This window comes from Leucoraja erinacea, chromosome 10 (assembly GCF_028641065.1).
Source record: "Leucoraja erinacea ecotype New England chromosome 10, Leri_hhj_1, whole genome shotgun sequence".
NCBI classification, from domain to species: Eukaryota; Metazoa; Chordata; class Chondrichthyes; order Rajiformes; family Rajidae; genus Leucoraja; species Leucoraja erinaceus.
In genome coordinates, this window is record NC_073386.1 from 34,136,669 (window position 1) to 34,148,732 (window position 12,064).

At 42.0% G+C, this 12,064-nt stretch overlaps 1 protein-coding gene across 4 annotated transcripts in view; it reads right to left on the reverse strand.

Annotated features, from left to right (window-relative positions):
• The window catches only part of si:ch211-198n5.11 (methylcrotonoyl-coenzyme A carboxylase 2), a 41,407-nt gene that overhangs the window by 14,732 nt on the left and 14,611 nt on the right, over window positions 1-12,064 (reverse strand). For all 4 annotated transcript variants that reach the window (XM_055641909.1, XM_055641908.1, XM_055641910.1 and 1 more), the window contains exons 6-8: window positions 11,417-11,595; window positions 9,065-9,257; window positions 6,295-6,386 (exon numbers count right to left, since the gene is read on the reverse strand). In XM_055641909.1, the coding sequence (XP_055497884.1) occupies window positions 6,295-6,386; window positions 9,065-9,257; window positions 11,417-11,595 (464 nt within the window). The remainder of the gene's footprint in view (window positions 1-6,294; window positions 6,387-9,064; window positions 9,258-11,416; window positions 11,596-12,064) is intronic.

Below are 12,064 nucleotides of genomic sequence, written 5' to 3' on the forward strand. Positions count from 1 at the left end.
TTTCATTGGCACAACATTGGTCCTCATGATGATAAACAGCAATAAAAGTTTCCAAAGGTGATGGAAAGACTGGAGGAAAGACAAGGTGCTGAGAGCTCTCTTATACCTATCATTAGAGCCAGGATGTTTCAAATTATCTGACTATGCTGTCTGTCAGACAGAATATGCTTCAGTTGTGAAAAACTTCTCTCTACCCCAGCTGAGGTCACTGGTGCATTCCTGAAACAAGCTACAAACTCTACATTCATGTTGATATCTTGTGCATTACAACTACCTTTGAGAAATTTAGCTATGTTTTGTACTTCTTCAAGATATTTGTTAGCTAAAATCCCCTTCTCACATTTTCCTTGTATGTCTTTACCTACATCGCCAGGAATTTTAAGTACAAAGTACAGCAAGTTAAGATGTAAACAACTGAGCAATAGTTGAGCTGTTTGACTTCTCCAATACTTCCAATGTCAACAAATACTCCTTTGATGGTTGACCTGCCTCCAGTGTACGAATGACCACATTGGCAACATATCTCCCCACAGCATCGATTGTCTCGTCTATTGAGATCCATATTTTGTTGCGTGCAACTTCATCTCTAATTTTCTGCACAACAATGTTGAAGTTGCTATCATCATAATTTTTCCGTAATGATGACTCGCTCGGTATATCTTCCTCTGTGTATTTCTCTAAAAAACCTCTGAGAGATTTGTTTTCCAATTTCCACATCAATGAATGCTTTGCACAGGTCACATGAAAACTCAGCAGGAACCAGCAGTAAATGTTGTGAGGAGACAAGCTTCGTATTTCCCGCCTTCAGTTTCTCTGCCTCCCAACGTGTTTAGCTGTCTGTACATGCTGGGAGATGAAATATTTCTTCTCATGATTCACTGCTTTCTCACATGCTTTGCAAAACAGCGCACAGTTGTCTATAGAGAATATATCACTCCCGTACTCTCACCAAATCGTTCAGTTTTTTACAAGGCTTTCACTTGACTTTATGCATTATGACGCTTGCAGGGGTAGATCCCACAGGAACGGGGATGCAGACCTCTACAGGCAGGCCAAGTACAAGCTGAGAAGAGGAATCAGAGCTGCCAAGGAAAGGTACTCTGAGAAGTTGAGGGGCAAGTTCTCAGCAAATTACTTCTTCAGTGTGGAAGGGCTTGCAAGTAATCACAAGCTACAAGGGAATAAAAACCCGCTCCTTGGACAATCGTCAGCTGACCAACGACCTGAATGAGTGCTACTTCAGTTTCGGTAAACAGAAACTTGGGGAGGGGGTGTGTGGTACCCCTGCACCTCCTTCCCAACCAACACTTCACACCTACTCACGGCCTGACTCCAGTTTGAAAAGGTAGGCAGCGCGACTCTGGTCAGCAGCGGCCTCTGCAGCCTGTCCGCGTTTTTATTATTTTTTGTCTATGTTTATATGTAGTTTTTGTTATTTTTTGTTGGGGTGTGTGTGTGTGGGGGGGGGTGGGAGGGAGGGAGAGGGAAACTTTTAAATCTCTCCCTGCACTGGAGACCCGACCTTTTCTTGTCGGGTCTCAGTTGTCGTTGGGGCTGCAACGAGGAGCGGCCTCCAACAGAAGAAGCCGGGGACTCTGGTGCCGACTCACCTCACCGTCGCGGAGCTGGCCGAGTCCAGAGCGGGTGGAGCGGTGGTGGAGCGTTGCTGCTGCTGCTGCTGCTGCTGCTGATGCGGAGGCTGCAACTGCGGGTCTGGCGGACGGCGGCACCGGGAGCCCGCGGGTCCCTGGAGGGAGACCGCTTTTCAGGGCTCCTGCAACGGCGACTTCTCCCGCCCGAGTTGCGGGGTTGAAGAGCTCCTGGAGCGGGGCCTGACATCACCGCCCCGCGCGGCTTGCAATGGCCGCGGGACTCTGCGAGCGCACGCCGGGGGCTCTAACACCAAGACCCGGTGTGCGACCTTGCACCACCCGGCGTGGCTTTAATGGCCGCGGGACAATCACCATCGCCAGCCGGGGGCTTTGACTTTGACTCTGACATAGGGTGGGGGGGGGAGTGTGCAGTGGAGAGATAAGTTTTTTTTGGCCTTCCATCACAGCGATGTGATGGATGTTTATGTAAAATGTAAATTATGTTGTGTCTGGGGTCTATTTGTGTGTAATGTACGGCTGCAGAAACGGCATTTCGTTTGGACCTCCAGGGGTCCTTTCCCAAGCACCCATTTCCAATCACCACTTAACACCCACTTACAGCCGGGTTTCGTCCTGGTAGTGTCAATTTTCTTGTAAGTAACGTTAAAATGGCAAAAAAAGGCTGATTTTGGCACTCACTCGTGAAAAAGGCATTATCTTCCTGAAATCATCAAAAAAGGCATGAAAAGGCACATGGCATTCATGGCAAAATCCTGGCTCTACCTATCATTAAGGAGGCAATTAAACACAACTGAGTAATTGCAAACAACTGTGAAGCCATGTGTCCCAAACATTATGGTACCCTGAAATTGGGGGACTATGTATAAACACAGCTGTAATTTCTGTATGGTGACACTAAAATGTCCGTTATTAAAATCTGACATTGTGCACTTTAACCATGTGTGATTTTTTTCTATTACAAATCTCAAATTGTGGAGTACAGAGGCAAATACATAAATAATGGGTCTTTGACCCAAACATTATGGAGGGCACTGTATCCGCTAAACTCCCCTCCTAACATTTAATTTCACTGAGGGCAAGAGGGAGAGTAAAAGGAAATGCCATCCTCAATGACAAGGCCAGACATTTTAACCCCAATGACAATTTTTCCCTGTACTCTATCCAAAGGTATGTGAGACTTGCTACAAATATCCCCACAAATAAAAAAATAATATTCAAGTTGTGGACATATTTATTTCCAAATAAAGAAATTGGCCTTACAACTGTTGTATCACTTACATTCCTCAAGCTTCCTTAATCTGAAGAGTAAAAACATAGCATAAGATCTTTAAGAAACAAAAGCTGTTGGCCACCCAGCCCTTTGAGACTGCTCCATTATTCATCAAGTTCATTGTTGATTTATTTTCTCAGCACCATTTTCCTGCACCAAGAGATCCAAGTGCTCTTGTACATAAGCCATTGAAGATGAACGTGCATGAGCAAATGTCAATTATGAAGGACCAATTTCTGTTTGGATTTATTATCGGAGAGTTTGAATACACTAAAAGGAAAATTTACACCACCATTCATCAAGTTCATTGCTGATCTTCTTTGTCGGGGACATTTTCCTCCTCTACCCCTTCAACCTTTAATAATCACAAATCTATCAATTTACAGTAGGTTTGAAACAACAGTCTGTGAAAGAGTTTGTTATTAATCGATTGTTGTCATATTTAAGCTTTCCTGTTGTACAAATCCAGCTGTTGTTGCATTATGAATACTTGGCCAAAATCATCATGGCAACGATTTTTTTAATTTATGTTGAATAGTTCACAGCTCTCTTACAAGTTTTTTATGTAAGTTGAACAGGTTAATCAGATAAGAAGGGACCAGAGCATGCCACTGGGATAACTGACATTTGGCAAAGAATGAAAAACAACTCCATATTTGGAGGTGGCTGATGGTTCCTGGTACATTACCTCCTGCAAATGGATATTGCGTCTGAAGGTATATTAACCCCGGGTTTCCGATATTTCTGTGTGTGTTGCTGGAGAACTCAGACGTAAAACTGTTGCCTCTGGGTCTCTAGATCCACACCCGTCAGACGTTAAAATTAAAGCTTTGTATGGTCTTAAGAATTTGTACTTTGTCTATTTTTATAGTGAACATTTTCATCTGATCCTCCACAGCACTCTGGCATAAAGAATTTCAAAGATTCATCACCCACGGTGCAAAGAAATTTATCCTCATTCTCTCTGCATCCAACCTGTCGCTCCCTGTGTCTTCAATCAGATCTCTTGTCATTCTTCTAGAGAATACAGCCAAGTCTACTCAATTGCTTCTCATATAATGAACGTGCACTCTTTGAAGTCAGTCTAATGAATCAAAGCTATATTCGTTCCAGGGCATGCACATCCTTGCTTGGGGAAGGTGTCAAAACTGTACACAATGCTCTGTGTGGTCTCAGCAAAGGCAATACAACTGATGTAAAATTTCCGAACTCATGCTTTCAAACCCTCCTGTAATAAAGGCTAACATGACTTTTGCCTTGATAATTGCCATCTACGCATGCATGTTGGCCTTCGGTGGCTTATGTACAAGCCCACTTGGGCCCCTAAAATGTTAACCCAATGCCTTATCATTTAAATATCATGTTTAGTTGACCTCACCCTTTTACATACTTTATTCCATTTATAGAGGCACAACAAACTGCAAATGCTGGAATCGCAAGTAAAAACAAAGTGCTGGAGTAATTCAGCGGGTCAGGCAGCATTTCTGATGGACACAGATATACTTTGTATTTTACTTTATATTCCATCTATCATATTCTCACCCACTCACTCAGCTTAATTTGCTCATGCCGATCAACATGCCTGATCTACACTAGTCTCACCTGCTTGCGTTTGGGCCATATCCTTCGAAACATATCCTGTCAATGTACCTATCTAAATACTTATTAAACATTGTGACTGCCTCAACTACCTCCACCGGCAGCTTGTTCCTTACACCCACCACCCTTTGCATAAAATAACTCCCCCATGGGTTTTCATTAAACCTTTCCCCCCTCACCTTAAACCTATGTCATCTGGTTCTCGGTTTCCCTACTCTGGGTGAAAAAAAGAGTACTCTGGATTTACCCCTCATCCTCCTGTGCTCAAATGAAAGTCCTGGCCTGCTCAGCCTCTCCCTACAGCTCCTGGCAACATCCTCGTAAATCTTCTCTGCACCCTTTCCAGCTTGACATATTTCCTATAACATGATGTCCAAAACTGAACAGTTTTATTACTGTGTTCACAATACTCTAAATGTGGCCTCACCCCATATCATATAACTGCAGTATGATCTCCCAACTTCTAAATTCAATACTCTGACTGATGATGGCCAATATGCCAAAAGCCTTTTTGACCACCCTATCTACTGTACCTGTAACTCCACTTTCAAGGAACTATGTACAGACAACATGCAATTTCAGGATTGAATCTGGCACTTTTAGATAGTGGCTCTACTAGGTACATCACTGTATTTCTCTTATTGACCAATTTTCTAAAATCCAAATATCGAGAAGGAAGGCAATAGTTGAAGCTTAAAAGCTATTTTTAAAATAGATGCTATATCTGGTGGTTTGCAGGACGTGTGAAGTAACATGAGCAGGCGGAAAGCAAGCGGGGTGGGGTGGGGGGGCATCAGGCTACCTTTACTATTTAGACATTCCTGTTCCTTCTAGCACCACCTTTCACCACAAAATTATTTTTTCTTATCTCATTTGAGATGTTGCATTCTTCCAAATACCCCACGCCAGCTTTAACAAGCAGAATAGAAATGGGGTCAATTAACTGTGCACATTCTACCTAGTTGTCCATCTAAGTCACTCAGAGGTCCTACATAATTCACAGGACAATTTAGCTAGAGGGAGCACTCAAAGGAATGCCCCAATTCAGCCAGAATGGGCTGGCAATAGTGCGCAGTAATTTTATTTCCAGTACTACCCTATGTCCAACAGAAAATCATTGTTAATAAGGTTTCTGAACAAAAGAAAGGATATTTATTGCTGCTTCATTTTGCTTAATAATCTTTTCACTTTTTTTTAATCCGATACCAAGATAATGGAGTTCAGCACTGTGCAATGAGAGGATCATCAGATACCATTAATATTTTCCATCACTGCAATGCCATAGGGCAGCACAGTGGCGCAGCAGTAGAGTTGCTGCCTTAACATGCCAGAGATCCGGGTTTGATCCTGACTACATGTGCTGTCTGTACAACGTTTGAATGTTCTCTCTGTGACTCGGGGGTTTCCTTCAGGTGCTCCGGTTTCCTCCCACACACCAAAGACGTACAGGATTGTAGGTTAACAGGGTTCGGTAAAATTGTAAATTGTTCGTAGTGTATAGGATAGTGCTAGTGTACGGGGTGATCCGTGGCCAGCATGGACTTGGTGGGACAAAGGGCCAGTTTCCACGCTGTATCTCTAAAGTCCAAATAGACAGCATAAACATAGACCGCATAGACATCAAAGTTGTCCAAAAAAATCAAATGATAAAATGCAAAGAAGAAGGTGATGTAGTAGTAAAAGTAGTAGTAGTCAAATTAAATTATTCATCAAATGTCAGCTATATGGAACAAAATAGGAATATCATCATGTAACACTTAATAAAATTATGTATTATTTTCAGTACGAAAGAAAAGTGCTGTTACTTCTTACCCTTTAATCTGAGCAAAGCCAGTTAACAGTGTAGTCCCAAACAATGCTTTGAACTCCAAGAATTTACTACCATCTGTCAAACGACTCAGAACCTGTAAAATATTAAACATCTTTAACATTCGATATTTCATTCCCCAAAAATTGAACTTAGTACAAGGAACTGAGCATCTAGATACTTTTAAAAGTGTGTGTGTGTGTGTGTGTGTGTGTGTGTGTGTGTGTGTGTGTGTGTGTGTGTGTGTGTGTGTGTGTGTGTGATTTTGCCTTTGAAACCTATTTCCTCAAAAACCAGACGCAAAAACATAGAGATTTTTACATATTTCGGTAGGGATTTAACTTATGATTTCAGAAATCCTCTCTAAATTCAGTCAATTATTTCCCCAGATTTTGAATTAAGTCTTTCACAAAACTCACTTTTTAAAATATAATCGCCACTTGCCAGCTGCTGACGTCACAATGCCCACATGCCCACCAATCAAGGCCCACTTGTCTCATGGGCCCCCCCCCCGCTGTGGATTAATGTAGCTGCTGTCAACGTACATGGGCAGTTTTCCCCAGCCCCCCCCCCCCCCCCCCATTCTTCAAAAGGCGCAGAAAGATCGAGAAAGTTCTGCAGAACAAAAATTCTACAACTCAGCTATAGGGTCCTAGTTCTATAGGATCTTATCTCGGAGTCAGCGGCGCCTCATGCGTTGAACCTTCACCTGCCCGTGAAGCCCCACCCCTCCCATCCTCTGCGCGCTCATTCCAGCTGTGGGTTTCCAGAGAGTCTGAAGCCGCTTCTGTCTCGGCATTTTTGAGCCCACTCAATCCCTTAAGAATATTCAAAGATGCTGCTCATACTAGTGGAACACTGGCGCAACAATAGAGTTGCTACTTATAGTGCCAGGATTCCGGGTTTAAGCTGACTACAGAGTGTGTATGTTCTCTGTGTGACCATGTGGATTTTCTCCGGGTATTCCAGTTTCCTCCCACATTCCAAAGATGTGCTGGTAAGTTAAAGGTAGACACAAACTGATGGAGTAACTCAGCGGGACAGGCAGCATCTCTGGAGAGAAGGAATGGGTGCCATTTCGGGTCGAGGCCCTTCTTCAGACTAATTGGCTTCTCTAAACAATCCCTAGAGTGCAGGATAGAACTAGTGAATGGGAGATCATGGTCGATGCGGACACACTGGCTGAAGGACCTGTTTCCATGCTGAAACGAAAAAACTACTACTCTTTGAGGAAGAAAGTTCCAAAGAGTCTCAATCTTCTAAAATTAAAAAAAATCATTGTTCACTTCATCTCTTTCTCAAATGTGCAATTATTTCTACTTAGACAGTGACCTAATTTCTAGATTCTCCCAAGAACATGAATGCAAGGTTTTCTTGCAACATGATAAAACCCTTCTGACATTCAGCAAAGGAGAACTTAACACACCCTTCTCTTCCTTAAAAAGGTGAAACTACTGACCCCTCCTGGAGACATTGTAGATGACAGATTAGAATGCGATCGACAACAGTTTTGACTTAATTATGAGGAATAAGGTTAGTTTCTGCAAGACTGTGCTCAGTGGCTGCGTTAAATTCTCCTCCACAACTCTTGAATATAATCAGGGTTTATCTTCTTGTTATCTGTGAGCTGAAGAAGAACCCCTTGATGCCAAAGGATGAATAATACACCTTTTTGTTGTGGTCTTGTTTGTACACTTTACCACTTCCCTATCCTGGTTTTAAGCAAAGAGGTATTAAGAATATGAAAGCAAATCTTTCCTTTGTTGTGAGTTTAGCATTTCATTCTCATTCTTCCTCACTTGTCGTGGTGAATTTAAAGCACACCCAAAGGTTTTCTCTAATAGACAAGTGGCAAGAATTGAAAGGAAGAAATACAGGGTGTGTTTTATTTTCATAAAGTTAATAAGATCTACGGGGGGGGGGGGGGGGGGAGGGGGGGAAGCTCTGGCTTCTGACCCTCGGGCCACCGCTCCATCCTGCCCCCCCTCCCCCCCCAGCCCTACAACGTGAGCCACAACAACAGCCATGTGAATCGGTGAAGATGGGTGCACTGGTACAGACCAACAGTAGTTTTAAAGTGAAATGTCACAAAGTGCTGGAGTAACTCTGTCAACTGAATCAGTCCGAGGAAGGGTCCTGATGTTGTCTATCCGTGTTCTCCAGATATCCTAACCCGCTGAATTATTCCAGGACTTTGTGTCCTTACGATGGGTGAAGAAAGGCTCACTAGTGCACCTTGCGAGTCGGGTGTGACGGCGAAAGCCGCGACCCTAAACCGCCGTGGAGACGGTGCGAGCCAGAGATGGATCAGCAGGTAATTCCATTCACATTCAGCATACATTTTATATTTGTTTTATTTACATTTCTGGCACTCCATGGTGCTTTAGACACATGGGAGGGGTGTCATTAGCGGGCCAGGGGTGTTTTGTGATTTTATTATTACATGATCTATGTTGGTCCAGAAAAATGGATAATCCAGGAAGGCTCTGGAACGAACCAAGGATGCCAGAAAATTGCTGTACAATCTGTATATTGTTACCATGCTTAATTCTAACTTCACCATATATATTGACATTTAACGGAAGAGTGTCACAAAATACTTATCAGAACCAGGGACTGCTGAACGTAAGCATTCGCAGTCCAGGCTATGACACGCAAATTGCTGATTCAACCGAACTAAACTAATTACAAACCAAAGTTTAAACAGGGATCACTCTGGCGTTTATTTCATGGAAGATGCAAGTACTTACAGCCTCCAACTGCTCAGGCACTCACCAGTTTGATGTCCAAAGTATATGCGTAATCTCTTGGAGCAAGACCATTTAGTTCTTCAGCTGCATAGAGAGGCTCTTCGAAGTCAGTTGGCATATTTGGTGGAAGTTCAAGATTTAAAGTGGCTATGATGTTCCTGGCACATTTGTATGCTTCTTCTTCTGTGGCTGCAAAATGATCAATGCAACCGCTAACCCTGAAAAGTAGAAAATTCTACTGTTGTATAATTTAAACAGTGAACTGTCGAGGGTTACTTAAATCCAAAATGTCCGCAAGAGAATACATTATCTATAGGGAAGAGAATGGATTGTGAAATAGCAATAGGTGGATTTGGACCCAAATACCAACAATTTCGTCATCCCCCTCCTCCTTGTAGATACTACTCAACCCGCTGAGTTCCTCCAGCAATTTGTATGTTGCTACAGATTCCAGTATCTGCAGCCTCTTATGTCCTTATGCTCTCCAATGGTGATTAAAAAAAAAAAACCACCACTGTTCAGCCATTCTCATGCAAGTCAGGGATTTAGTGAGTGATCGATGCTGACTACTACACATGTTTAGGCACACGAGTTTACTATGCAGTGCCTCAATTAATGTTTGACCAAAATACGCATATTTCACCTTCTATCTTATTCTCCCATTCTGTCCCTGCTTCATCAATTGCACAAGGATTGTTAACAATGACCTTGCCTTTTGAAATGAGCAAATATGCATTTGTGCGAGAAGGGTCATGTCCCACATCAGGATCTTGATCACAAAAACTCGGGCTGTCCTCCAGAGCCACATCGGAGAAGTGTAGCAATGTTTGAATGTGACATTAAAACGAGTACCCTGACTGCGTCCTCAAGTAGATATAAAAATAAACCACTGACAATTCTTTTAAAAGGTAACAGAAAATTTCCCCAGTTCCTTGGCCAATATTTCCCCCCCAATTTATATATTATAATACATTACCTAATTATTGTCACATTTATTTGTGAGCATTTGCTATGTGGAAAATGTTGTATTTATACTAGTGACAATGCTTTACAAACTACTAAACATCAAAGTGTTTTGAAATGCCCCAAGGTCTTTAAAGGTTATAAAAAACCCAAACCATCACACAATCCAATCAGGTTACACAAAAAAGCTGGAGAAACTCAGCGGGTGCAGCAGCATCTATGGAGCGAAGGAAATAGGCAACGTTTCGGGCCGAAACCCTTCTTCAGACGGGTTCACAATCCAACCACTTCTTCTTCTTCTATGTAGTGTTTTTTGGCGGTTGGCAAACAACTTTTTTGGTGCATTACTGCCACCAACTGGCATGGAGTGTGGATCAAACAACACCATTACATATACTAATAAGCTATATCCTTCTGAACAAATTGTTTACCCTAAGAAAAAGCAACAGGATTTGATAGCACTTATATGAACTCCCTTGCAAAATATCTATCAAATCAAATTGTACTCTTTCTTTTCTGAACTGCTCACTCATCCGTCCTCTCTCCTCCTCATACCTCTCACAATGTACAATCCAACCTCCCTTCCATTGACTCCATTTATACCTCACTCTGCCTTGGCAAGGTCACCAGCATAATCAAGGACGAGTTGTACCATGGCCACTCTTTCTTCTCTCGTCTCCCATTGGGCAAAAGGTATAAAAGTGTGAAAATGCACACCTCCTGGTTGAGAGACAGTTTCTTCCCAGCTGTTATCAGACAACGGAACCATCCTACCACGAGAGAATAGTTCTGAACTACTATCTACCTCATTGGAGATGAGTATATTTGATTGGACATTACTGGCTTTAGCTTGCACTAATGATTATTCAAGTTATTCCCTTTATCATGTATCTGTACACTGTGGAGGGCTCGATTGTAATCATGGATTGTCTTTCTGCTGACTGGTTAGCACACCAAGTAAAAAGCTTTTCACTGTGCCTCGGTAAACGTGACAATAAACTAATCTAACTAAACAACTGAAGTGGAAATTAAGATTCCTGCTGCCAATATTAAAAAAAATCCTGCAAGTTCCTTAATAATTGTCCCAATGTTTACTCAAACAAATTATATGCACACCGGACCCAGGTAAGGAACTAGTTCCATTTTTACCGACATCCATAAATTAGAAAACACACAAAATCACTTGATATGCTAAACATACCTTCTTAGTATTGTATTTAATGGCATCAAAAACACATAAGACTGATAAAAAGAACAATTACTAAAAGTGGAAAGGGAGAATCAGCTATTTCTATTGTTCATATGTCAGTTTTCAAACTTTTGAATATAATATTATTATGGAAGTTCAATCATATGTACGGATGTCCACAAGTTGGGTGTCTGTAAAATCCTGCTGCCCGTATTTGATACTTACTTTGCATGCATAGTTGCTCCTCCCAGATCTTCAGGGCTAGAAACTTCCCCTGTTGCTGCTTTAACCAGTGGAGGTCCAGCAAGGAATATTGTCCCAATCTTATCCACCATTACTGTTTCATTTGCCATGGTTGGGATATACGCCCCACCAGCTGTGCATGAACCACAAACAACTGCCACCTGTAGAGAACATTGAGAAATTGAGGTGACTGCATTCAATGTACAGTGCCTTCATGCATTCATTTCCTTTTTTTTAATTTATTCCTTTTCTATAATGTACTTCCTTTCCACTTTCCCCAAAGGTACGGAAAATGCCTCTAGTCAGTAGTGGCTGAATAATTCCTATAAGACAATGGGACATAGTTGCAGTGTGCAAATTGGCTGCAACATGTCCTGCATTGAGTGGTAATGTTTTAAAAGACTCTATTGAATGGAAAGTACTTTGAAATCAATGTAGATATTGGCCACTGATTCATAATTACTTTGCACCATCCCAAAAACAGCAATTTAATTCCCATAGAAATCTTGAAAATTACTATTGTGCTGCATTCCTATCCACCCAAATATAACACCAATAATTCAAATCGTCAAGATAAAGAAGCCAGAGACATACTTAAATTGCAAAAATAGTGGCCTAATGCCATGGTAT